The 25,591-nt window shown below is 38.3% G+C and overlaps 1 protein-coding gene across 1 annotated transcript in view; it reads left to right on the top strand.

Annotated features, from left to right (window-relative positions):
• The window catches only part of MTR (5-methyltetrahydrofolate-homocysteine methyltransferase), a gene marked incomplete at its 5' end in the record, with an annotated part of 42,531 nt that extends 27,337 nt beyond the window's left edge, over positions 1-15,194 (top strand). The window contains 12 exons of the mRNA XM_009076313.1: positions 1,344-1,444; positions 3,375-3,442; positions 4,291-4,411; positions 7,272-7,353; positions 8,120-8,218; positions 8,995-9,070; positions 10,275-10,430; positions 11,139-11,335; positions 13,068-13,268; positions 13,937-14,129; positions 14,857-14,969; positions 15,102-15,194. Coding sequence (XP_009074561.1) covers positions 1,344-1,444; positions 3,375-3,442; positions 4,291-4,411; positions 7,272-7,353; positions 8,120-8,218; positions 8,995-9,070; positions 10,275-10,430; positions 11,139-11,335; positions 13,068-13,268; positions 13,937-14,129; positions 14,857-14,969; positions 15,102-15,194 — 1,500 coding nt within the window. The remainder of the gene's footprint in view (positions 1-1,343; positions 1,445-3,374; positions 3,443-4,290; positions 4,412-7,271; positions 7,354-8,119; positions 8,219-8,994; positions 9,071-10,274; positions 10,431-11,138; positions 11,336-13,067; positions 13,269-13,936; positions 14,130-14,856; positions 14,970-15,101) is intronic.
• Between the last annotated feature and the right edge of the window lie 10,397 nt (positions 15,195-25,591).

The raw sequence follows: 25,591 nt of genomic DNA, 5'->3' as shown, positions 1-25,591 counted from the left end.
TCACAGCAGCTTGTTACTTGCTGTGTTTCCATTTCAACTATAGCTAGAGGTATTCTGTAGCTCAGTAAGCTTTGAGGCAAACAACCAGGTTTTTGCCACACAAGTTGTCAAGGCCAAGCAATCTTGAAACACATTTCTGAAAGGTCCCTTACAGATGGCTGACGTACAGACCTCCATTTTGCCATCTCTGCTCTCCAGTCTTCTCTAAAACAGAAGCACTAGGGAGATAATAGATTTTAGTAAACTGCAGCATTGGTGGGGATACAGGGATTTTATTCAACAAATGTATTAGAACCATGGGAAATACTAGTATCACTCTTGGTAATGCAGAAAGATTTTTTTTAATTACTTTTTTAACCCATCGTATTGCCATTATGGAAGGCAATGTAGGTTCATGAAGCAGAGAGCTACTCAATATGTCCAGAAATATAACATCTTTCATAGAAGGATTTAATCATCCAGTCCTGCCATCTGCAAAGGAGATGAGATACTTCCTGGAAAAGTATTTCATATAGAATGTGCTCAGGTTTCCACTTTATTTGAATTCTGTGCAGTTTAAGTAGTTGCTTACTGGCATCTGATCCTGCACTAGCTCAGACATGGCAGTGTGATAGCCTAGAGCTGCTCCAGCTGACAACAGTGATTATACAACTAAAAACGTATTGCAAAGTCCTGTGTCCTGGTGGAGAGCTACTCTGGGAAGTTCCACTGTGGCTCTGCTGGTAGCACCCTTTGTCAGGCCTAGGACCCACTTGTGACAGAACAGCTTCTCTTCTTCAAGGAGATCCTTCTTCCAGTCTGTTTGTTCAGCTTGGGTATTCTGAACTAGCCTGATCACTGCACTAAAATGTCTCCCTTGCTATTTGTGTTGCATAAAAACTAGTCTCTTCTAATTTTGCAAATTCCTCATCTTCAGCATTGCTTTGACAGGTGGATCTTGATGCACAGAAATGCATGTAATTGAGTATTCCTACCTTTTTTTCTAAATATTTAATCTATTTAGTCTCCTTACTTGTGAGGTATATATTAGGAACAGAGAAACCTTAAGAGTTCAGTTATTGCCCTGCACAAAATGCTATCCAGATCTGAAATTGGTTTATCTGCTATTTTGTTTTCTAAACACAGTTTTTGGACTAACATCCATGCAGTTTTTGTGTGCAGGTTATTACCTGGATCTTTTAAAAGAGCTTTTAATATTGACTGTATTGTCTCTACTATGCTTTGCAATTACTTGTACTACAATAGGAATCTTGTCACAGATTTGGATTGCACTGTTGAAGGATCTGGACAAATACACCAAGTTGTCTGACTAATTTAACTCTTGTGTATTTCTTAACTTCCAGGATCCTTATCAGGGTACAATAGTATTAGCAACTGTGAAAGGAGACGTACATGATATTGGCAAGAACATTGTGGGAGTTGTTCTGGGCTGCAACAACTTCAGGTAAAGAGGCTAACATCAGGTAGCTGGGAACACAGCTGTATAAGGGTAAATAATTAATATCTTATCATCACAGCTGCAGCTGTGATGATAAGAGGTGGGCATTTTTTGGGAACTGTCCTCTGTTCCTCAGCTTGTGGTCATAGCAGCTATTATTAATAGGAGTGGGGTAATAGGGAGTATAGCCTCCTCCTTTAATACTTTTTGCACTAATAAATTGGCATGTGAGGTGAATGCAGTTTAATATCAACTGGAACACGGATGACAACATAGTTTTTGTATTTGTTTTCTGTCAGTTAAGTATAATAAATATGATGTCTTAAACATATAGGTATAAATGAAGGATCCACTGTGTGTGGGGAAAAAAATGTGAACTCTTGTAAGATGCGAATGAACCTTTTAGTGTGTTTTTCGGGCTGTTTGTTGACTATGAGGTTTTGAAAACTTGCTGGGGTACATTTTGTTAAATAAGATATGAGATTCTCATCCTGTTTCTGAATTTTAAAAGTTAGAACTTAAAGAAAAGTTAGCTCTTTCATGGCCTGTGTGTGTGTGTCAGGGTTGGCAGCAGTGTTGGAATAAATTGGTCATGTTTCCATCATTCCCAGTCAAGGGTCTGTCAGATGTTGCATGAAGCTTAATCAGCTCTGGAACTCTGTCTTACTCTTCATTCCTTCAGTTTTGTTTTGACTTTGGATTGTAACTTGCTCTAAAAAGAGCCAAAATGATCTCTTAATTTTAAAACAAAAAGTGTCAGGTCAGTAGCAGGGCTACATATATGCAAGATATTCCATTTAATTTCCTCTTGAAATTCTGTCTGTTGGACTTACTGAAATGAAGCCATAGTGTTTATTGTCACCATGAACATGAGTGAGGTGGAATGAAACCAGCAGGCTGGGGTGGCTTACTTGAAAAAATAAAAATCTTGGTAATGGCTTAGGTTATTAAGAATAAAATGCTAGCAAGGGAAGTGCAGTGTGTCAGTTCACAAAATGTATGCTTTAATAACAACCTTGATGTGAATCATCTTATGTTCCTGGTATAAGTTACGATGTCCACAAAACCTTTCTGTAGTGTCCAAATAACTGAAGAAATGCCACTGCTCTTGGTAGCCCTGGTAGGCAGCTAAGCACCACACAGCCATTCACTTGCTTCCACCCAGCCAATCTCAGTGGGATTGGGAAAGTGGAAAGGGAGATTGAAAGTAAGGAAAATTGTGGGTGGAGAAAAATGTTTAAGTGAAGGAGAAGTGAATGAAGTCAGTCTATGTCACAGAGGTGGAAGAAGAGAGTTAAAAAACCAACCAAACAAGTGATGCAAATGCAATCCTCTTGCTATTTCCCATGGGTAGACTAGTGCCTAGGCCAGTTCCTGAGCAAATGGTTAAACCCTGCTAAACCCTTTGCTCTCTATTTTTATTGCTGGGCTTGACATCATATGCCATGGAATATTTCTTTGTTTAGTTTGGGTCATCTGCCTGGTTGTATCTACTCTGTTTGTTCCTTGAGGGGTTAGAGAAGAAACAGAGAAGGCCCTCATGCTGGGAAAACACTGTTCATCATTAGTGTGTTAGCAGAATTGTTTTGGTCACAGATCTAAAATACAGCACCATAGCAGCTGCTGTGAAGAAAATTAACTCATCTCAGCCAGACTTAATGCAACCACAAAAACTTATTTAGGAGAAAAAAACTCTTACACTTGAATTTTCTTAACTACTATGCCATCTGAAATTCTAACCTACCTCTGGGTCTGGCAAAATTGTCAGTATTTCCTATATTAAAAATCCCAAAAGTGGTCTTGAGAAACAAGCAAAAGTCTCAATTTTTACTTCAGTTTTAAGTCAATTATTTACAGTAGGAGCAGTGTATTTGCCTTTTAGCAGAATTTGATCTGTTATTCAAAGAATCTTGTGTCATCTCACTTCTTTTCACAGAGTTATTGATTTAGGAGTCATGACTCCATGTGATAAGATATTGAGAGCTGCTGTTGAGAACAAAGCAGGTATAGAGAGATTTCATTAGTACTTCTGAATTGTTTGATTTTTAAACCACATTGCTGCCTTTTGCATTCCTATGCTGTCTATGTTTGGTCAGACTGTCTTCAGAGAAATCAGAACTTCTGCATGAACTGTATCAATTATTTAGCATTTGTCACTTTGGTGAAACTTAGCCTGAGGAGCTGAAACACTGTATCAAAAGGACAGCTCCAAGAGAGATGTTTTGGTGTTTGTTTTACAGAGGTGTAAGTGGAGCTGTGAGAAGGTTAAGTAACTTCTTGTTGGGTCTTAAATCAGTAAAAGAACTTGGCATTTGGCCTGCCAGATTAGTGAGTGTGAAATCAGGAATGAATTGTTCTAATAAATAATGAACTTTGCGAAACAAGGTGCAGTTGCTTTGAAACAGTCTACTGCATCTTGGAAAAGATGAATTGTGTGGAACATAGGTGGTGAAGTTTCAAAGCATTTGCTGTTTCTAAGAGCAGAGCTTATAATTATTTTGTCTTTAATTCCCTCCTCAGTACTGAACTTCTGAGGCTTGAAGCTTGCTAATCAAAAGTACTGTGTATTTATTGCTGAAGCTAGAGCAGTAGGTGTTCAGCAGCTGTGAAGGCTGAGAAACATCTTAAACTGGGGATTTGGAATCACTGTCATTCTTGGAAAGCTTTCACTTCCTAATTGGCTCAAACCTCCCTTCTAGACTAGTGACTACCTGGCTTTTTATCTCTTATTTTCTATCTGACACGTGAAGCTATCTGATGTATGAAATAAACCTTTTTGTAGTAATTTCTGTGTCTTTCTAGACTGGATTTGCTAAACCTTTTGTGCATGTGTGTTTGTAAATTTGCAATAGATATAATTGGCCTGTCTGGTCTCATCACCCCATCTTTGGATGAGATGATTTTTGTCGCCAAGGAAATGGAGAGATTGGCAATAAAGATTCCTTTGCTGATTGGAGGAGCAACTACTTCTAAGTAAGATATTTCAGTTGGGAGGATAGGCAGTATGTATGAAAATACTGTTAACCAGGGAAAAAGAAAATTTATAGCCATTTCCTTCCCCCTTTCACTCATTTTTCTGCAACACACATACTGGTATGTATTTACTGAAGATTGACCATTATTTCTTGTCTCAGAAGTTCTAGAATATAGAGGTAAAATGTAATTGGGACATAAGAAATAGTGGACATTTTATACATTAGATTTCTGCAAGTGTTGTGAATTTTGCAAGTGTTGTATTGCATGTGGAAGCACTATGTTTCCTCTAAAAGTTCAAGCACATATGTACATGAATACAGTCCTGTTCTTCAAAGGGATTGAAAGATTAATTTTGATTCACCAAAGCATTCTCAAAATGCAGGATTTTGAGACTAGAAATGGTCATGTTGACATCAGGAAGCTATTTATCTTTAAGACAGTCACTATATTTTCCTGGATTGTTGCTCAGCATGGTGATGACTGGGTTTGAACCTCCAGTCCTGTTCAAGCAGGCTGATAATACGGGATAAAGTTGATCCTTGAAGTACTTACCATGTTGCTTTTGACAGACCAAGCTTTTCTGTTGAGATCTTGCTCTGAAGACCAGTGTTGACAGCTCACTGACACCTAGTATTAATATTACCACAAATGTGTTTTGGGCATTTGTAATGGCCTTGGGTCATGCTTTGCTGGCTGGTTCATGTACGATATGCTTGAGTAGGTGACAGCTCAGAAGACTGCAGAGGTCATTTTTTGTGTAACTAGAAACTGTTAGCAGTGTTGCTTTCTTTATCAGAGCAGCACATATTGTAGCAGACCTATTGTATTCTGTATTTTTGGCTTTAGCAAATTGTCTCATAATTTAACGAACAATGGAGGGTAGGATCACGACCTGTCTTTATTGCTCCTGTAGTTATATGCAAGGCTCACTGTGTCCTTTTTCTTCTTCTCCATGTGAGTCTTTTCCTATGGCTTTGATACTGAGAACAGACATGGAAGGCTTTATCTTGGGGGGGAAAAATGATGGAAGGCTTTATTCTAACTGGAAGGCTTAGAGCCCTTTCTTCAGATCTTCTTAGTGTTTTCACACAGGGTGTTGTGGCCTAGTAATTGATGTCAAATAAGCAGCATCAAAGAATTTTGTAGAATTTTTTCACAGAGAAGAATGTAGTGAACAGTGAGGCAGCACTAGTTTTATCCTCAAATACGGAAATTACTGGAGAATATATGTATAATTTTGAATATATAATTTTATTAATGTGAACTGGATATAAATATCTATTTATGTATATGCCCAGACCCAATGCAGTGTCTATAAAATATATGTCAAGTAAAGGTATTCTTTATGGAAGACTGGATTTGTAATATATACTTAATTTTACTTCCCCAGTCTTAAGTTTAATCTCGTGTGCATTCTCAAAGGTTGTGTATATGTCAGAGGTTGCCAATGAGGAACCATCTGCATTTTTTGCTCTGCAATAAGTAGACTTGATTATTTGAAATAAGGAGACCATGAGTACTTGGAAGGGCATAAAGTGAGGTTAGTTTGAAAGAGAAGCTGGATTTTGTCTCCAGAATCTACACGATAGAGTTTATTCATTATTTACACTAACAGTGGTGTTTGCATTCTTACTATGCTGCTTTGGTAAACTGAGATGCTGAGAAACAGTGGTGACATTCTTGCTGTGGTAATGTTTATTTAAAAAACCAGTTATTATTCACTGGTTTTTACAGTGCCACTGTAGGACCGTGCCCTGTTTGTTTCCTTTATTTGTTCCTATCAAAAGAGAGGATAAAACATATTTTAGTAAAAAATAGAGCTGCCAAGATCAAAAGTGCATCAAAAGCAAATTCAGAAGATGCTGGACAGTTGTTTGCACAGCTGTGTTGCACAGTTATCAGTAAACTTCCACATCCAAGTGCTTTAAATATTTGACAGCACCTGAAGAAAAAGGAGATTTCATCTTTGCTGTGGCAGATCAATGCCTGGGCTCTAATTTAAATTTAATTAAAAAATTATGTTTGACCTTAGCATACAAGAAAGCAAACTGAGCTTTGGCCTGTAAGATCTTTGTTCCCGCACTTGCTTGCAGAGTTTTGGCAGGGCTCTAAGCACTAGAAGCCGTTAGCAGTGTTGCTTTTTATATCAGAGCAGCACATATTGTAGCAGACCTGTTATATTCCATATTTATGGCTTTAGCAAATTGTCTCATAACTTAACAGACAGTGGGGAGTAGGATCACTACCTGTCTTTATTGCTCCTGTAGTTATAATGCAAGGTTCACTGTATCTTCAAGATGCAAGTATTTATTGACCTCTGATAGAATTCCTTCTTTGGGTGAGTAGAGGACCTGTGCCTTTCATTTTGAAGTAGAGCTTTGCAGAAATGGAATAATCATCACTGATTTATGTTAATGGTAATCCACAGACCCAGAAATTAGCATGTGGGAGGGAAAAACGTAAGATGAGCAAAAAGGACTAAAAAAAAAAAAGATGTTAGTTCTTGGTAGGCATAGTTTGGAACATTCTCACTGAAATCTTCTGAGGCTCAAAGTAATGAGCTTCTGATTTTCATTCAGCTGGTAAGCCAGTGAGGGAGTGTGAGCTGGCACATTATTTATGAAGCATTCTGATACTCATTGAAGAAAAGTGTTTATGTACCTATTATTGAAAACTGTCTTTAATGATTCATGCATAGCAGATGGGTGAATGAACGTCTTATTTGAAATTCTGTTCTATGTGTTAAGTCAGGATTTATTTCAGTGGGGTTTTGTCTGTTTTTTGTTGGTGTTTTGGCTTTTGTTGTTTTTTTTTGCTTCAGTTGTGAAATGCTCACTCTTTTTCTTTTTCATTGAAGAACACACACAGCTGTTAAAATTGCCCCACGATATAGCGCACCTGTAATTCATGTCCTGGATGCATCCAAGAGTGTTGTGGTTGTAAGTCCTAAATTATAGTTTCTCATCCATGCCAAAATATATGCCCTGTTTTTCTGTTATGCCTCTCATCCTTTCCTCTGAGGCTTAAAGTTGTGGCAGAAAATTGAAGAGGCATGACAGAGACCAGTTTCTAAATTACAATTGCATCAGGTTTTTGGTTTTCTTTTTGCTGCCACGTGGTTCTCTCATCTGACTTGTCAGTGTCACTGGGTACTTGTATTTAAATACCCATTGCTAGTGAGGATGACTTCTACTGAGTCCTTGACTTAGTTTTGAGATGTTTTATAGTGAAGAGCAATGGAGCTAGACGTGAGTTGCTACTCTCTCTAGTTTGGATATATTTCTGAAGTTAGTTGGCAACACTAGTACTAAGAAATGTGTGGCTGACGTTTTCTGGGCTGGATTCTCTCTTTTTCAGAGAAATGGGTAGTCTTAGGCGAATACCTGCTGGGAAGAGGCAGGCCAAGCTGTGTGTTGTTTCTGTGACCATTCAGTCTCTGAAGTTTTGGAGTATTCTCCTTGAGTCTTTCTAGAACCAGGCTTGGCTATGCTAGTATTACCTGTGTAGTAGGGCAGTGCTCTCAGTAATAGTCATAAGCTGTGCTTTGAATCTAGTTTTCAGATTAGTGGTAAGGCTTAGTTTAGTGTTGCCAAATGTAAGTGGAAGTGAGTCCCAAAGATTACTTAGTCTGAAGTTCATGCTCTGTCCTTACTATAGTATATTACAGTATGTACTTAGTGCTTTCTCTTTCCTGGTTTCTTTCAGTGCTCCCAGCTCTTAGACAACAGTGTAAAGGATGATTTCTTTGAAGAAATACTAGAGGAATATGAAGAAATTAGACAAGAACACTATGAGTCTCTCAAGGTACAAATATAATTGATTTAGCTTCTTGTTTGAAGTGGTTGGCACATGCCTCATTACTCTCTTGTAGCTTTTTATGAGGATCTCATGGTATATTTGTTCAGATTTAAAACTTGCAGTAGAATTGCTTGAAAACTTCCAGAAGTGCTTATGGAATCAAATTTTCTAGCCTATAAGGGAAAATTCTGCATGAGTAACACACACTTGGCAAATTCTCGATTTCCTCAATGGCCAATCAGTGGTATCTAGGACACTTCCATGGAGCAGACAGTCTGTCATCTTAACCAGCCTACAGGAGACCAGTGCTGTCCTGGAGCAGTAGCTGGAAATGGGGTGCTACAACCAGGGTAATGAAAATGTCACTAGTTCCTTTTGCTGGTACTGAGCCACACTCTGCTTTTTTTTTTTTTTTTTTTACACCACCATGCTTTGCTAATGCCTTAGTTTTGCTTAGGTAAAGGGTCTGAGCAGTAGGAGAATATCTTGCTGTATTTATATTTTAATGTATTTTGAAGTAATAAAGGAATTTCTGGTGTAGTTCAGAGAAACTGGACATAAGTTTTATTAGAAATATATGGGAAAAAGTAGTGGTATGGTTGTGAGGTAATCATACTTTACATTTTTGAGCAGCTGGGAGTTGTTCGAACTGAAATTATCTGTTGTCAGATTTGCCCCAAAAAGTATCTTGAGTAAAACTCTACCATGAAGTCAACAGTTAGAGTTTATGTGTATGAAAGAAAGATGTCTGATTTCTGAAATTAACCTTTGTGTCCATACAGGAAAGAAGATACTTGTCTCTTCAGCAAGCTAGAAGAAAAGGTTTCCATAATGACTGGTTATCAGGCCCTAAACCAGGTCAGTTTACATGGTGGTGTTTGTTATTGCTGTGTCATTGTTTTATTTAATGCATTTATTTTAGATATATTTTTAATTAAATTATGCTTCATGAAATTTCAGAATTTAACTGAGTAAATTGGTGTGTCTCAGCAGAGATTTTTCTTTTGCATGATTTCAAGCATTCTGTTTCTGATTTATTTTTTCACAGCATGTTTTAAAAAATAAATTAGTAAAAAGAAATTAATAAAGTTAATTTAAAAAATGGAAAAACAACTAAACCACAGAGTTACACATAACACCATATACACAAAGATAACTCTCTTGGCCCCTTTGCAAAATGATATTGGCCTGATCATTACGTTACAAACGTTACTACACTGTTTTTGGGGAACACACCTTGTGATATGGCATTTGTATCAAATTCCTCCTTACACTTTTTCCTATTCTTCCCCTGTCAGTTTTTGTACTGGTTTGTTTTGATTTGTTTTAAAAAAAATAGAAACTAGGAAGTATGAACAGCATCCCACAATAATTGCATCCTATGGAGACATTAACACTTCACTTCTTTCCGTCATTTCATTTACAAGACTGAACAAGACGCTAATTTTCAATAGTTCATGTTAATAAAGGTTGTGGTGCAAAGTATTGAACAGCACAGACAACACAAATGTAAAGCTTGTGGCTGTGCACACATGGATCCATCTTAATTTCATTTGTGCACATGCATCTAAACAAATGTGTGGTGGTTACAAAAATTCTTAGAAATTGAGTATTAATTTATAGGAATATTCTGCATGTCATAGCACAGAATATACCTGTAGAAAGCAAGTAATGAAAATATGAAAGGTATATGCCCATAAAGTATGTTAGGTATTGATAGTATTGGTGTTTTTGGTTTTCTGTCTTGGCCAGTATTCTGGCCAATGAAATAAATTCCCTAGTCCAACAGCTAATAAGTGTTGATTTCAGTGAAAGAACAAAAGGCCCTTACATTTCCTATTTCAACTTTATATGCCTTTTATGCTTTGTTTTTTTTCCCTTATATTGTAACTGTGGAGTATGGTATGACTTGGGAACAATATGACAGTGAGAATTCTAAGACAATTACTTTGGAAGAGATGATTTGCAGTGGGGGAGGCTGGTGAGCAGCGGTTATGCTGCATCTCTAAAAGCAATGCTAAATTATTTTCATCATGTCAGATCATACTTCTGATTCTTACAGTTAAACCAAAATTCATTGGCACAAAAGTCTTTGAAGATTATGACCTTAAGAGGCTGGTGGAGTATATTGACTGGAAGCCTTTCTTTGATGTCTGGCAACTTAGGGGAAAGTATCCCAACCGAAGTTTCCCTAAGATCTTTAGTGATAAAACTGTAGGTGAGTATTGAAACTGGGTCATGTAAATAATTCTAACAGACCTGCTGTGCTGCATTAAGATTCTGAATGCTTTGAAATATGTAAGGAATAGTGAAAATACGTGGAAAGTAATGTCACTGAAATAATTTGTTTAAAGCAACACTTAGTGAACCAAATGTTGACATGTGGGGCTGAAAAATAAATTGGGAAAAATGCTCATCCATCTAATTTAGCATTCACCTGCCAGAACACAGGGAGGTATTTTAATGACAGAAAATAGCACCAGAGCACTTAGATATATCTCTGTCCCCATTGTGGATGAAGTGGGTGATAGAGCTCTGTCTCCTTTTGAAATGATTCAGTAGGCCTTGAAATACATGATGAAAAAGCAAGGGTGACACTGGCAGCAGTGTTCTGGATCTGCTGCACTGTGGTAATGTAGGTGCACACACAGGTTCTCTGTTGTTCATTTTATTCTGCATGTTCTGCCTCTACTAGAATGGTGCTGGCTGAAACATTTTGTGTTTTTTTTATTTCTTTCAAGATATATGTTTTTACAGGTTTGTAGACATAATGACGCTGCTGTCTCCCTGTTTGCTGTAGTTGACAGGTCATTGTGGTCATCAGAGAATTATATGGAAAATGAATCAATCTTCAACAGTGCTTAAATCTATTTAGCCGGTTGTGAAAACATGCCTTTGCTAAAGGGTTCTCTTTTTTTTCTTATAGGTGAAGAAGCAGAGAGAGTTTATAATGATGCTCAAAATCTACTGAAAACATTGATTAATCAAAAGAAATTACAGGCCCGAGGTGTGGTTGGGTTCTGGCCAGCTCGAAGTGTTCAAGATGATATCCATTTATATACTGCAGAAGAGGCAGTGGGATCTTCTGAACCAATAGCAAAATTTTATGGCTTGAGGCAACAGGTACAGTGACAGCCCATTTGTTATGTGATTTTTTTCTTTTCCCCCTGAATTGCAAGAATGTAATACCAGTGCCTTATTAAAATCTGTAGAAAGTGGTTGTTGTAATCTGTCTGCAGCATTGTCTTGCCACTTCTTTCAGTAATAACATGATCTTGTTAGTGATGATCCAGGTGTTTGTATTGTGGCATTTGTAGTATTTTGCATTGTAATGGTACTAAATGCTTTATAGGTTGGACGTCTTCAGATGTGATGTGCATGTTCTGCCTTAATATTTAAGATGTCCTAAAGTAATGTGCTGTATAAATTCATCACATGGATCCTGTGTTGCTAAATTAGAACCTAATGAACCTTAGTTTTCTCATATTCCTGGATTCTACTTTAGGTGAAAAATTCTGCTTGAACATGCTGAAGGTTAAATTTAGTTAGGATAAGAAAAAGCCCCTGAAAAGTAAAGCTCAATGGAGATAAGTATTTTTGATCGTCTTAATTTTTATACAAAATTCCCCATATGAAGTGGGCATTTAGAATTAGTTGGCTGCTAATTCTGATTGAGATAATAATTTTTTAAAAAATATTCATGTTTGAATCATACTTACCTAGATTTGAATTTAATTTGATAGTTTGAACTTTCAAGATATGCTGCCTTTCCTGTTTCCCTGTCTTCTAACTTGGCTTCTTCATAGTTCACATTTTGAGAGTCATCAAACATGAAAAAAATATTAATGACTACCTAAATTTCGGGAGTACAGTATTCTATGAGGACAGTCCTGTGCTAGCGTGGCAGAACTGTGCTGAGAGATACGTGACTCTGAAGTTTGTCTGTTCCTTTTCCCTGGAACAGATTGTCTGTTGCACTGAGTTGGATCTAGTGTATCTTGACAATCTATGGCAAATGTTTAGAATCCCTGCTCACACAGGCAGGACTGTTCCAGACCCCTATGGCCTAGTGACATTTTGATATCCCTTGTAATTCAAGTTTACTACTGTTTCTTTTCCTGGCGTTTTCCATGATTCTCCCAATTTGACATTCTTATAATGGTTTTTACTATTGGAAATCTGCTATTTTCCTTAGTCTTTTTTATCTTATAAATCCTCAGTTTTTCAGGCTTCTCTCGAAGGTTAAGGCTGTGAAACTCTGTGCTGTTGTGCATACTGTTTGCATGGAGTCTACGTATTTTAGCTGCATCTCTTTCAATCTGGTGCATGTAGTAATTCAGCAGAGTCTGCACCAGAGCAAAATAGAAGAGAATAATTTTATCCTGTTTCTTATATATAATGTTCCTTTCAGTACACAGAGTTCTCTCCATTACATTGACATTATGAAGAATGTGATGTAAACCTAAAAGTTGGAGATGCATTTAGTGTTTTCCTTAACTCTAATAATTACAAAAGATCCTTAAATTAACGTAGATTTCACCTGTGTGGAAAAAGGATATTTCTGTGGGTTTATGGTACTTTCTGTAACCTAGCAGGCTATAGAAACTAGGGATGCAGCTGACCATTTTTATTTGTTTTTATTTGTTCTTCACTGGTGCAAACAGCCTCAGAGGAAGAGAGGTGGTTTTCTTCTAATTCAGCTACCAGAAAGTCACCATGATTCAAAGACTAGTTAGGTGTTTGTCAGAAATGCCTTAAGCCCTTTAGTCTTAAAAATACTGATCCTTAGCTTAATAGTGCACTAGTAATGTATTTTTTAATTGTCTGATTTATTGCATTGGGTTTGTTACATTAGGCTGAAAAGGACTCTGCCTGCACAGATCCATATTACTGCCTCTCTGACTTCATAGCACCGCTGGATTCTGGCATTTGTGACTACTTAGGCCTGTTTGCTGTGGCCTGCTTTGGTGTAGATGAGTTGTGCAATGAGTTTAGGAAACAAGATGACGAATACAACGTCATAATGGTAAAGGCTCTTGGTGATCGGTTGGCAGAGGTATGAGGTTTTATCATGTGTTCCCTTGCAACTTTCAGCAAACTTAGTCTTTTGGGTGCAATGCAAGTAGGGTTAGCTCTAGGTGTGCATTTCAAGCTGTAACAGTTTCAGAAGTTATTATTAGATGCCATCTAAATATATTTTCTGAAGTGAAAATTCTTTCTGAAGGCAACTGTTGCTGGCAAAACAGTGTCAGCTGCAAGCCCAGTTCAGAAAAGCTGTTGCCCACCTACAATTAGAAGAAAGAGCAGCAGCATATACTTCTGTCTGATCCTAGCATGGATGCATCATAGCTAGGCCTGGATGAGACACCCAGATAGTCATAACCTAATGTCTTCAGTGCCATAATCATGTGTTGCTACCACAGGTTAAGAACTTCATCTTTTTGGATTATTTTTCCACATCTTCACCTCTTGAAGTATGTAGGATTTTAAAGCAGGATGATCAAAAATCTATGTGCCAATAAAAGAAGAAACTAAAATACCTAAATTAGCAAAATATGTATTTCATGTGATGTTTAATACTATCAAACTTCTAACCTATGTTTAGAATTCCCTTAAAAATCAAAATGGCAATGGGGAGAAAGGCTCTGTCATTGTTTGTTATTTCATCAAATAGCTGTTGCATCAGTCTGAAACTAAAAAAAAATCTTTGCATTCTATTCCAAGGCATTTGCTGAGGAGCTCCATGAAAGGGTTCGAAGGGAATTCTGGGCTTACAGTAGTACTGAGCAGCTAGATCTCTCTGAGCTACGCAGAATTAAGTATGAGGGAATTCGCCCTGCCCCTGGATATCCAAGCCAGCCTGACCATACAGAAAAACTCACCATGTGGGAACTTGCAAACATTGAGGAAACAACAGGTACTTCTGCGTTACTCAGATTCTTCAATGGTTTTTACATGAATGATATACAGAAATTCTAACAAAACAGTGTACCAGCTGGTGCATAAAAACCCTGAAGTGCTTCTGGGAATTGCTGTCTTCCCCTTTTCATTGCCATTTTTGTTTTGCCTCATTCAAGGAAGAATTTGTAAAATACTGCCAGTGCTTTTGGTGAAGGAGTTGTGTCCCTAATTAGCAGATTGCATGCAAACAGGGTTCTGGTGCATGGAGAAAATTTCTAGCATCCTTATGGTTGCGAGAAGACATTCCAGATAGAAACAGGAATAAAAGCCAATTCAGCAGTGTGTTTCCTGGTCCACAGGAGCCTTGAGATGGTAATTCTTAAGAAAGGAATGAATTACATTTGTTCTCCTCTGATATTCTACATGTCAGGTGTTTCACAGCTACTCACACAATTCTGAAAACACCTTCCTGTGTTTCAAACCCTAATTTGTCAAAGTGTCCAAGTTTTTTCCTTCAAACTGTGCAGTTACTCTGCAGTAATTGTAATCAAAGTCTGCAGTATATTTAAAGCTCTGTGGGTTTTTTTAATAGTTAACAAGTGGAAAATGGTTTTGGTTTATTTCATCTGAAAGCTTCTTGGTTTTTTTTTGAGTTCGCTTGAAGCTGCCCAGCAAAGAAAAGGTTCTCATTTTGTGCTCATTCTCAATTCAGAGAATAAGAAAATCCTCATTCTCTTTTTCAGGAATTGGTTTAACAGAATCACTAGCAATGATACCTGCTTCTGCAGTTTCTGGCCTCTACTTTTCCAGTCCCAATTCCAAGTATTTTGCTGTTGGCAAGATATGTAAAGATCAGGTAACTTGCACTGTCCATTGTAGTAGTGTTGCAGCATTCAAAAACACCTTGTGAGCAGATGTCTCAAAACATTTGTAAGCAGGAAATGCTGGAATTTCAAAATCTTCATCAGGTTTTGTGATCTTTTTGCAGGTTGAAGATTATGCACTGAGAAAAAAATTGTCTGTGGCAGAGGTGGAGAAATGGCTGGGACCCATTTTGGGATATGACGCTGAACAACTGTGATATTTGTGGGTGAACTTTTGTGGTGTTTTTGATGGTCCATTTGCCAGAAGGAACAAGAAAATCCTTCCTACTGGAAACAGCTTTTCTTCCATTCATCCCAGTAGCTTGTCTGATTGTTTTAAGTTTTTGATCAAAGAACTTAATATTTCAGGTCAAATCTGCCCCGTGCCCTTGGCTTGGGACCATGAATGCATTTCAGATCCCTGTCATAGCAGCAGACTTTTATTTATTTTTTTTTTGCACAAAGACTCCAGTAGAGAAGCTGTGTGGTGGGTGAGACGTGGAAGCTGCAAAGCTCTTCTGTCCTTGGGAAGGCTTTGAAATCAGGGGCAAGAATTTCTATCCCGTTGACTGGATATATGTGGAACAGAATTTGACTTCTGTTATTTGAATGTGTTTAGGCAAGTCCAGGGAAAGAAATGTGTTGTGATTTTTCTGTAAAGTCACAAAATGTTTTATACTGAGTGATCAAGAACAACTCAAGTACAGTAGATCTCCTTTTTTTTAAATCTGCCTGCTCTGTGGTTCTGTCTTGTGTTTGGGGACATTAGAACTATCAGAATAATACAATGTGCTGGAGCAGTATCAGAGATCCTGTAGGGTGACAGAATGTGAAATGGGATGACTGAGCCCATGGAGTTGTCCACTTTATGCTTCTCCTTCCTTTCGGCAAGTCACAATCTGTTTCTACTCTGTATAAAGGGTACTGTCACTTCCCACCTTACAGTTCTGTAGTGAGGCTTAATGCCTACATAATAATTTGTATGTGAAAAAAATGAGAAGCATAATTGTTACTGTAGACAGCCAGAAAGCTTGGAGCTAACTTAAGTGTTGTACAAACTCTCTAACCTTCCAGATACCTGGATTCTAAAAGCAACTGGTAGCAATACTGTCATAGGTGACAGTTAATATTGTAGACATACTCAGATTTAACTGGGCTAATTGTTCATAGCTTTCAATAATCCTTGAAAGTGCCTCAAGTATTATTTAAATGCTAATTTGGTAAAACATTATGACAGAAACCCCTCAGTTTTTCTGGTCTCTGTAAAGGAAGGACCAATATTACAAAGAGAACATTCTTTTTAATAGTTCATTGCAGTATATTAATAGCTGTATAATTTTTGTAATGCCTTATCTGACTTTATGCTAAAAGAATCATCTTGTATCAACAGTTTAATAAAGGTTAAGCTGTCAGTGGTGTTATCCTGTTATAATCTTTTAAATGGCAACAATAAAACATGCAGTATTCTGAACAGATAATGTCAACATGAATATGCACATCGTACCATGAACCTGAAATTATTAAGGCTGCTATGGGATTTTAAAGTCCTTGCATAAGTGTGTTCTTAACTGAATGTTTTAGAGTGGCTCATCCTTTAATGACTCACGAAATTAATTTCTAGATGGATTCCCCTCCAAATCTGTATCAAGGGACTTGAGACATGTCCTTGTTGATTGGCTGATCCTTGTTGCAGGAATGGTTCCTGAGTAGAATGCTCTTTTAGATGGCCAACAATACAGTAAAGCATTCTTAATATAAAGGAAAACTTGTTCCAGAAACACATAGCCTGTAGAAATTGAAATCCTCTATGCTTTGGTTTTGGTCCTTGCACTTTGCATATCAGTTTAATGCTTGGAATATCTCCACTCTTCTATGTTATGTTTGGAAACAGAGTGCCTTATTAGTCTGAAAATTTGATCGTGTGAATGAGGTCAAAGTTTGACTTGCACAGCTTGGTTTGTTTATTGATTTATTTTGCTGAAATCAGTAGCAGACAGTTCAGTGAGTACAGCTTTCACAGCATCAGACTGACCGAGCAGCAGGTGCCCCACTGTCTCACAGGGGTGGTGTTACCTTGTGTACAAGAAGAGGGTTTCAAGTGCTGTGCACTTATTTCAGCCCTTCACACTAGGCATCATACACTGAGAACTTTGCTTGCAGAACTTGTCATTGGGAGAATCTGGTTGGAAGAATTACTCGTTGTTATGCAAATGTTTTTAGCAAAGACAATTTCTTTCAAACTTTGTTATTTTAATTTGTCAGTTGACACTTTGGAGGAGACAAATTTTCATTTTTGTCTCCACAACAAAGGTAAATTGTGAAAGAAAAGGGTCTTACAGTTGTACCAGGTAAGACTATTGTACTTGAAAGACCAGCAGTTTTAGAATATATGAAATATTTTTGTTGCGCTTTTCTAAGTACTGGTAACAAAAGTACAAGATGTAAGAGATGGTGAAAAATTTAGAATGTTTTGTAAACAACTATTTTAGTTCTTGGGAGTTATTTACTTTGGATACTGATTTTTTTCTGGTAAGTCAGGCCAGCAGCCTGGAGATTAAGGTCTGAGGCACATATTTTATAAGTGTCAGGAGAGAGTACTACCCCTAAACCTGCCCCTTTGTTATCAGGTCTTTTTCAGTGCTCCTGTTACTCCTGGGATGAATCTAGTGCAGTTTATTTTGGGGTGAGGGTGCTACCAAGGTCAGGCCATTCCTCAGAAAACCTCCCTAGAACTCACTTTTTTTTTTTTTAGCAAGTATTTAAGCCTTTTTTGCTAATCTTCTGCTTCCTTGTCCAACGGTGTAAAACTCATACACCCTTTCAGTTAATTTCTGCTTCTTCAAACACAAGTCATGTTCAGAAAGTGGTGGGAATAGTGAGAGACCTTTGAGGGCCTAAAAAGAAAGGGGTTTGTTTGCTAGTAACTGTGACTGGGTTTCATGAAATGCCCTCATAAATCTTTAGTTGATTTACCCGAGCATGCCATGAAAAAGTGGATTCAGTGTCTTAAAAGAGTCTGAAGAGCAAGAAAAGAAATAACTTCATCAATTAGTTCAGGAGGGTGGTTCCACACAGAAACCATGGCACATGTTCTCAGTCGCTGGAGAAATAGATTCCTGTGCCCTCAATTTATCATAGCCTTGTCATGGCAAAGCCTGTTCAGCCCTATTACAAAATCGTTTCATTTGATTGTCAGGTTTCTGGTAGGTGCCAGTTTTCAAATGAAGGTGCACTGTGAACAGAATGCAAACATGTCAACGTTACTTTCACACAGCGTTTGTATACTGTCCAGCTGAAGGCAGAACTGAAAACCCAATACAGTTTGTCTCCATGTTTGTTCTAATAATACCACCATTGCTGAATATCCTGAGGTTTCTGACCATGCCACGTGCCTGATATAAATAGCTGCGCAAAGTAGAACTCAGCTGAGATTACCAAACTTGGCATTTTGGATTTGTGATTCAACTTCAGCCAGGATGGCAAAAGCAAGCTGGTAATTATCTTTGCTGGCCTGAAGCTGCCATGAGGACTGTGGAATGACAAGTCCTTCTTTCCTCCTCCCTGCCCTAGCACCAGCGTGTCCTGTGCCTACAGCTCTTTATCAGGCTAACAAGGAGTGATCTTAGGCCAGGGTGGGTTGGCTTTGCCATTCCTTTCTACAGAAAGAGCATGGAGTAAGCAGAGGGAGTGAGGAAACTGAAGCTTACCCTATCTTAATTCTTAGCTCCTGATCTTTTATATCTCATCCCCCTGTAGAATTGGCCTCCTTTCCCTCCAGCAGTCCCCCTTAGCCACATGTCAGGGTCCTCTGTAGGTTCTGTCAAAATTGGATTGTAGAAGGTATTAAGTCTCTCTTAAAGTTTGAACCAGTTAGCTGTTTGAGGAAGAGGAATTTTCACCCCGCAAGTGTTGGATAGCATTAGTAACAAATGGTGCTCATAGCTCTGCCTATAGGACTCTTATACTGTGTATGTTAAGTCATTCCTAAACAGCTAAGGAGCCATGAGATGTGTTAAACAATTCTGTGTCTTAACTGCATCTTTAGTAACGCAGTGGTTTTCATCTAAATAGCAAAACCAAAATGTGTATGAATTGCATCCTTTGTCAATGTACTGTTTTAAGCCCACAATTAATCATAAGCTAATAAAACTATATAAAACTAATGTCATTTTCAACTGAACTAGTTTAATGGTATGAATTGCTAAGAGGAAGTAGAGAATTTATCTGTGTCTTGCTGTTATAACAAATGCTTTTAAAATTCTTCAGGTAGTTGGTGATTGACCTGTTTCATGATGAAAAATTTATCTCATTACTAACTCAGGTTACAAAACGCTAATCATTTGATTTAAAAGACTTTTCCACTGTTACAAAGAAATAGCTGATAAAATTATTAGGTTAAGGGACTGGAAAGTTCAGACTACCTGGAGACACTTCTGTGCATGCAGGATTACCTACACAAAACATAAGAAGCTGGAGTGGCATGGCATTCACAGAGGGTAAGTTAATTGCAGAAGAGGGGATTCTTAAGGGAAGAGCTGGAAGATAAAGAGTTATGGCAAACATCAGTCTCTTATATAAAACAGGTGTTCTCAATATTAGTGCTTGCAGTAAATGAAAATAAGAACTGTAACCATCAGAGTATAGGAAACACAATTTAAGAACAGTTTTTAGGAGCTTTCATTAATCTAATGCATACTTGGGATTGATGGGTGTTGTTTGCAAGTTTAGGAGTGGGTGAAGGAGGAGGAAATAATAATTAGGTTGTGAACTTGTTCTAGGGTTAAGTAACAAACTGTTGAAAAAAGGACACCCCAGGAGACCCCCTCTGCCCCTGCCCCATGGGAGTTGTTTGATTTGTTGCCTAGATGATAGTTTCTGACAGGATTTGTAGTGACACTGGTGTTCCCTGACTCTGGCAGAATATTGTGATAAACGAAAATAAACCATCCTGGGCTCTTCCATCATTTTCAAAGACATTAAAACTCTGTATCAACTCTGTAATCTGCACATAGATGTCAGTGCAATTTTGACCCAAGAGTTACTTCAGTCTAGTAGACGAAATAGCTCTGGGTGTGTAGGTGTAATGGATTTCTTTTCTTTACTCAAGGTGTTTAAAAGATCAGTTTTTCCTGTATATAAGAATGCGATTTCCACGGAATGTTCTTACTTTACCCTTTCATATACTGTATTTGTTTCCCATCCTCATGCTCTACAATGCAGGTGTGGAGATGTGGCTCAGAGTTCTCTAATGGCCTGTGAGTGCCACATGTTGTTTGGGTATTTTTATTTACAAATACGTGCTATTTTGGGGGATTGTTGAAGATTCTTGCCAAATGGCCTTTACCCAGGAAGTGGCCAACTTTATTCCTTTGAATCTGGCCATCAGTTGGAAATCTAGGTTGAGGTTCAGAAGTGGAGTGCAAATATGAAGTCTAAAAAGGTGTCAGTTCTCTGTGGTTGGTGGACTCCTTCCGCACTTCTGTTCCTGCTGCGACCTTGTGCGAACAGCTCTGTACCTATCTTTCTGTCGATTAGGGCAGCAGTGGGACGGGAAGTAAGGGAGATAAAAAGCTGCACTGGACAGCCAAAAGACTTATTTAGCAAACTGTGCTTTAGAGATGCATTGGTACAACGTGTACCACTGCCTGATCAGGGTGTATTTTCAACTGCTGTCTCGATCTTGTCTCTACTCAGCTGCTTTTATTTCAGGAAACTGCTACTCGTGAGATCTCATGCTTTGCTAAATGCTGCACGAGGTCCTCTTTGCTTCATTGGGCATTTACAAGGAGTAACTTCACAGTAACTATCTGCTGTTATAGCCTTGGCTTTCATAAACCTTTCTGTAACCAAATAGATGGTGTTTCCAGAATACTATTATAGAGCAAAGACATTGTTTCTCCAAGGCCCTTAAGATCAGAATTTATTATCATCACCTGATCTAACACCTTTACTCATGTGGTCAAGGCTTTGCAGACCAATCTCAGTAGTCAAAAAGTTTGCTACTTAACATCATCTTGTTTATGTGCTTTATTTAAGAAATGTAAGGGCTTACATTTTATTGTTACTTTTTTCCAAATATTGCTCCTTACATATCAGGGCAGCTAAAGCAATAAAAGATTTGATTTAGTTGTTGTAATACCATGTGTATACGTGTGGAGAGAATTGCTAAAGCAGGACATTCAAAACTTAACGTGATGTAAAATTGTACAAAGTGCTTACTGAGTATCATCTTGTCTCTTCAGATAAATATTAGGTGAAGACAGGAGTCAGCTAAGGGTACATGAAGATTTTAGACTTCTGGATGTTGGGTCAGTAGCATTTTGTGGCATTTTAGGCATTATACTGCTTGCTTTGCCTCCTTTTGTGTCAATGTCTCCCACAACTGAATCCTGCTACTGCATCCAGGGTCCTAGTTATGCTGTAAGAAGGGTTTGCCATGGATTTTGTTGAAGATTTTTATGTGCATTTACAAGACTATTTTTCCAAAAGAGTTTAAAGCACTACACTGTAGATGAACATTGTAAGTTCTAGAATCATAAATTACTTGTTTTTCCTCAAAAAGTCTCCAGGTACTGATGCATTTTTTTATCACTCAGGGAGTGGAATCAAATAGCCTGTATTTCCTCACAGCTCCAAGTGTGCTAGAGGAGGGAGTGAATATCAGTGAAAGGAGTTTTTGTGGGACTCTTTTATTCTCAATTCTTGATTAACTTATCTGTCTGCTGTCATATTCATTGCTTGAAAGCTGAAGTGAGCAAGAACATGCCTTACCATGTATTCTAGTGCCTGATCCAGCTGCTAATAAAGTGTATGGAGAAATTAGTACCTCCCTGAAACGCAAGTTTGATCAGTCCTAATGCAGTAATCTGGAAAGAATATTCAGTGTTCGAGTCCTGTCAAAAACACTTGAGGACTAACAGGATGTGCTGTTAAACCTCCTTCCTTTAATGAAACAGATGCCTGGGACTATGAAAGTAATTTTTACTCTCATTTTGAAACACTTGGCAGAAACTGATACCCTATCAAGCCTGGAATAGATGAACTTTCCAGCTGTGGGTCCAGTGTGATCAGTGGTAACCATCCATCTCGGGGACGTGTGAGGGAGATTGCTGCACAGAGCCAGCAGTGTGGGTATTGATTCTGTTCTGCAGTCTGAGTGATGGAAGGTGTAAGTGTACTTTGATTCAGCAAGCAAAGATTGGCAAATGCTCCAAAAAGGTTTTTGTGATTTCAAACCTCTTGTGATTTTAAAACAAATTTCTTTTAACGAGTGTTTGAGCTTTATAGTCCTTGACAGTCATGTGAATGTACATTGTGCTAACTTTCTATATACTGCTGGAGTTTTATTTGGCCATTTTTAAAGAAGTGCTGCCTTTTAATTAAATTTCCTCCTTAAATGTATGTTTCATGTTATGTAATTCTACAAACATCAGCAAAATCACAGTACTGTCACACCTTCCCTGCTGTTAGTGCACACAAAGTGCTGAGCAATGGCAAGGCAGCTGCTGCAGTGTAGCTATTGCTAATCAATATGAATAAATTCGAGAATTGTATTGTGATTTCTTTCCAAAACTGTCAGCATGAAGTATACAAAATCTCTTGCTTTTGTACCTCGAATGAGGGCTGTAATGATGTGAAATTATTCATGTTATGTAAAACCACTTATCATGCAATCTCTTCATCTGTCACTAGAATATGCCTTGACTCTAAGTAAACTGAGAGAGGTTTTTAAATTTCTCATGGTACTTTTATTGACTCTATACTTCTGTGGAACTTCTTTTTTCGTTCATCATATTTCTGCTACTGCTGCTTCCAGTCTTGCCACTGGAGTTTTAACTTGGGTTCTAGACTGTTACAATTCTCTTCCACTCATGCATATTTGCCAAGTATCTTGGATGTCAGACTTAGTATTCTGATGTCTTCTGTTCAAAATGCCACCAGTTGCAAGGAGGCCACACTCTGCACTCAGCTTTATTGTTGCTGGGAATCTTTCTAAGCCATCTGCCCACAGAGCTGGCTGAGGAGTTGAGGGTGCTGGAAAGTGAAGGAGACCAAGGAAGTGTGTGAAGGATGTACAAGGATGTAAATGTTTATCTCTGTGCGGTTGGGTTACAGGGCTCTCTTTTTCCAAAAGGAGTCCTAATATTCCAAACCTTGTAACACTGCATTTGCTGATTGCTAAAAAATGCCTGGACTGTGCTTCTGTCTCTTTCCCAGGTGAGAATTACTTTATTTACTACGAAGCTAATAACGATTACAGGATTTGAGGAAATCAAACATGTGACTGCTGCTAAATTTACATGTAGCTCTTTGCATTAATAAGCCTTAACAGATTAAGAAGAAACACAAGCGGTTTTGGTTTTGTCTTTGAAATAAGTTTTCCATAAGATGGTTTGTGGGTGCAGCTGCATGGCTGTTTCCTTTGAAGCAGAAACTGAAGCACTTTATATGTCTATGTTACAAACATTACAAGCTTTTTAATATCTGTGATGGAAGATATTTGCCCTTGCTGTAAGAAGTATGCCTATTCCATTGATGGCTATTGGGCAAAAGCCATCAAATAATGTTTGTAATTTCTATGTAAATACTACAGTTACAGCTGCTTGGGGAATGCTGCCTACTCATTGTGTTGGGCCTCCCTCCCTTGGAGCAAGCAGCATGCCTTTGCTAGATGTTGGTATGAGCTGAGGAGAGAGAATTTTCAGTACTCCCTTCTTCACTTTTGGCATAAGTGAAATTGAAAGGCACATGCCTTGCAGTAGCCCCTGGCAGCACTGACAGTAGCTCCTGAGGTTTGGGAAGAGGGATGTGGCTTTTCAGGATTCTTTCTCAGCTGTGACTGAAGGGTAGTAGGTACATGCCCACAGATTGCTGTTCCAAGGGCTGAGTCACCCACATTATCAAAATTTGTCCAAGTTTTGTCCAAAACTAGTATTGAACATTTAGGCACTTTATTTAAGTATATTTATTTTGGTCGTCTGCTAGTTCTCCCCAGCACAGCTGGCTGATCCTCCAGTCATAATCTGCTTTGTCATTCTCTGGAAACAGCCACATAAGTAGGGAAATGTTTCAGATTAAGAACTGGATTCATGACTGGGAGATGCATTTCCATCTTTCATAGCCACAATGGCCACTTTCTGGATCCAGTTCTGCACAGCAGGGTAAAGAGTTCTGGTATGTTTTTAATTATTTTTTTTTTAAGATTGCAGTCATTAGAGCTTCTACTTCTACATATTTAAATGGCTGTGGGTCTTGGATTAAAACAAAAAACCCCCACCTAATAACAACAACAAAAACCCACCTTAAATTTAAATGCTAATTTCCAGGCTAGTCTGCAGTAGTTGAGTCTAGTTAGGATTTCCATGAACTATTCCACTCTTCGCCTGCACTTAGGTAATATACATGAAACTGTATCAGTTGTCTTTGCATGGGAATATTTTAAATAAATTATTCCTATCTGCACTGGTAGTGACGAGCCAGTATTTATATATATAAAGCACCTATCCCTATACTGACAAACATTCTTTGGAACCACTCTGATGGCAGAGGTAAGAACAGGAGTCAGCCTGGTTGCACCTCAGCACTTCTGTTTCCAACCAATTAAAAAATCCCTAAACAAACAGAAAAGCCAAAACCCACGAGATTCTGCTGCAGTCTGGTGGGTGCAAACTGGTGAGTGTTTGCCATGCAACACTGCTGCAAGGGGAAATGGGCTGAGTGTTGACTGCAGGATGCATAGAGTTTCTGGTCCTCTCAGCTTCAGCGTGGCTGTATGCCCAAGTGTGTGCAGGGAGGAGGGCCAAGTTTTGTGCTTGGAGAATGATGCAGACTTACCCTGTCTGATGGCTAGGGATCAGTGAAATCCAGTTCCCATATGTCCCCTCTTTTGATTTACTATGAAGCTACTGTGCAAAATTGTCAGCACAAAAAGCAGATTGCTTTCTTCTAATAGCTTGTGTGACTTTTATTCTCAGTTCTTGGGATTCTTGACCGGCTGTTGGCACAGAGTGGCTGCAACAGTCATGAAAAGTTTTGCCTGCAGAAGCCACTAGTGTAGCACAGTGTGGAAGATACCCCTACTTATAGGATTGGGGAATTGGCAGCTGGATAACTGTGTGACAGACCACTTGAGATATGACTTACCAGCCTGCAATTTGTGTTCCAATTTGAGCCCCAAGAAGGGCCTTGTAAAACCAATGAATATGACTCCTTAATGACATACTCACAGATAATGTAGTCTCTGTAATCTTTTGATCCTTTAATCAAAACTCAAAGGTCAGCTGAACTCAAAATCATAATAAAAGCCTGATCCATCTTAGAGTGCAACTGGCCTAACTTTAAAGTATATTCTGTTGGTAGGGAACAACCACACTGCATTTTCACAGTAAAGTGGAATGTTGCTTAATATAGGTACCCTGTTACTCTGCAGATGCCAGGTGTGCTGTAGTGTAGGCCATGTTTTGTTTGCCAGGGAAATTCCTACCGATCCTGCAATTTGAAATCTGCTACATACTTCTTTGAATTCTAGAATAAATGAACAGTGGATGTAAAATTATTAGACACAAGGCAGTGCTGAGCTTGTTTTATTTCCAAAGGCATGATTGTTTTAAGAAAT

The sequence above is a fragment of the Acanthisitta chloris genome, unplaced genomic scaffold (assembly GCF_000695815.1).
Source record: "Acanthisitta chloris isolate BGI_N310 unplaced genomic scaffold, ASM69581v1 scaffold25826, whole genome shotgun sequence".
NCBI lineage: Eukaryota > Metazoa > Chordata > Aves > Passeriformes > Acanthisittidae > Acanthisitta > Acanthisitta chloris.
Note: the sequence above shows the minus strand (reverse complement) of the source record. Positions and strands in the feature narration are given on the sequence as shown.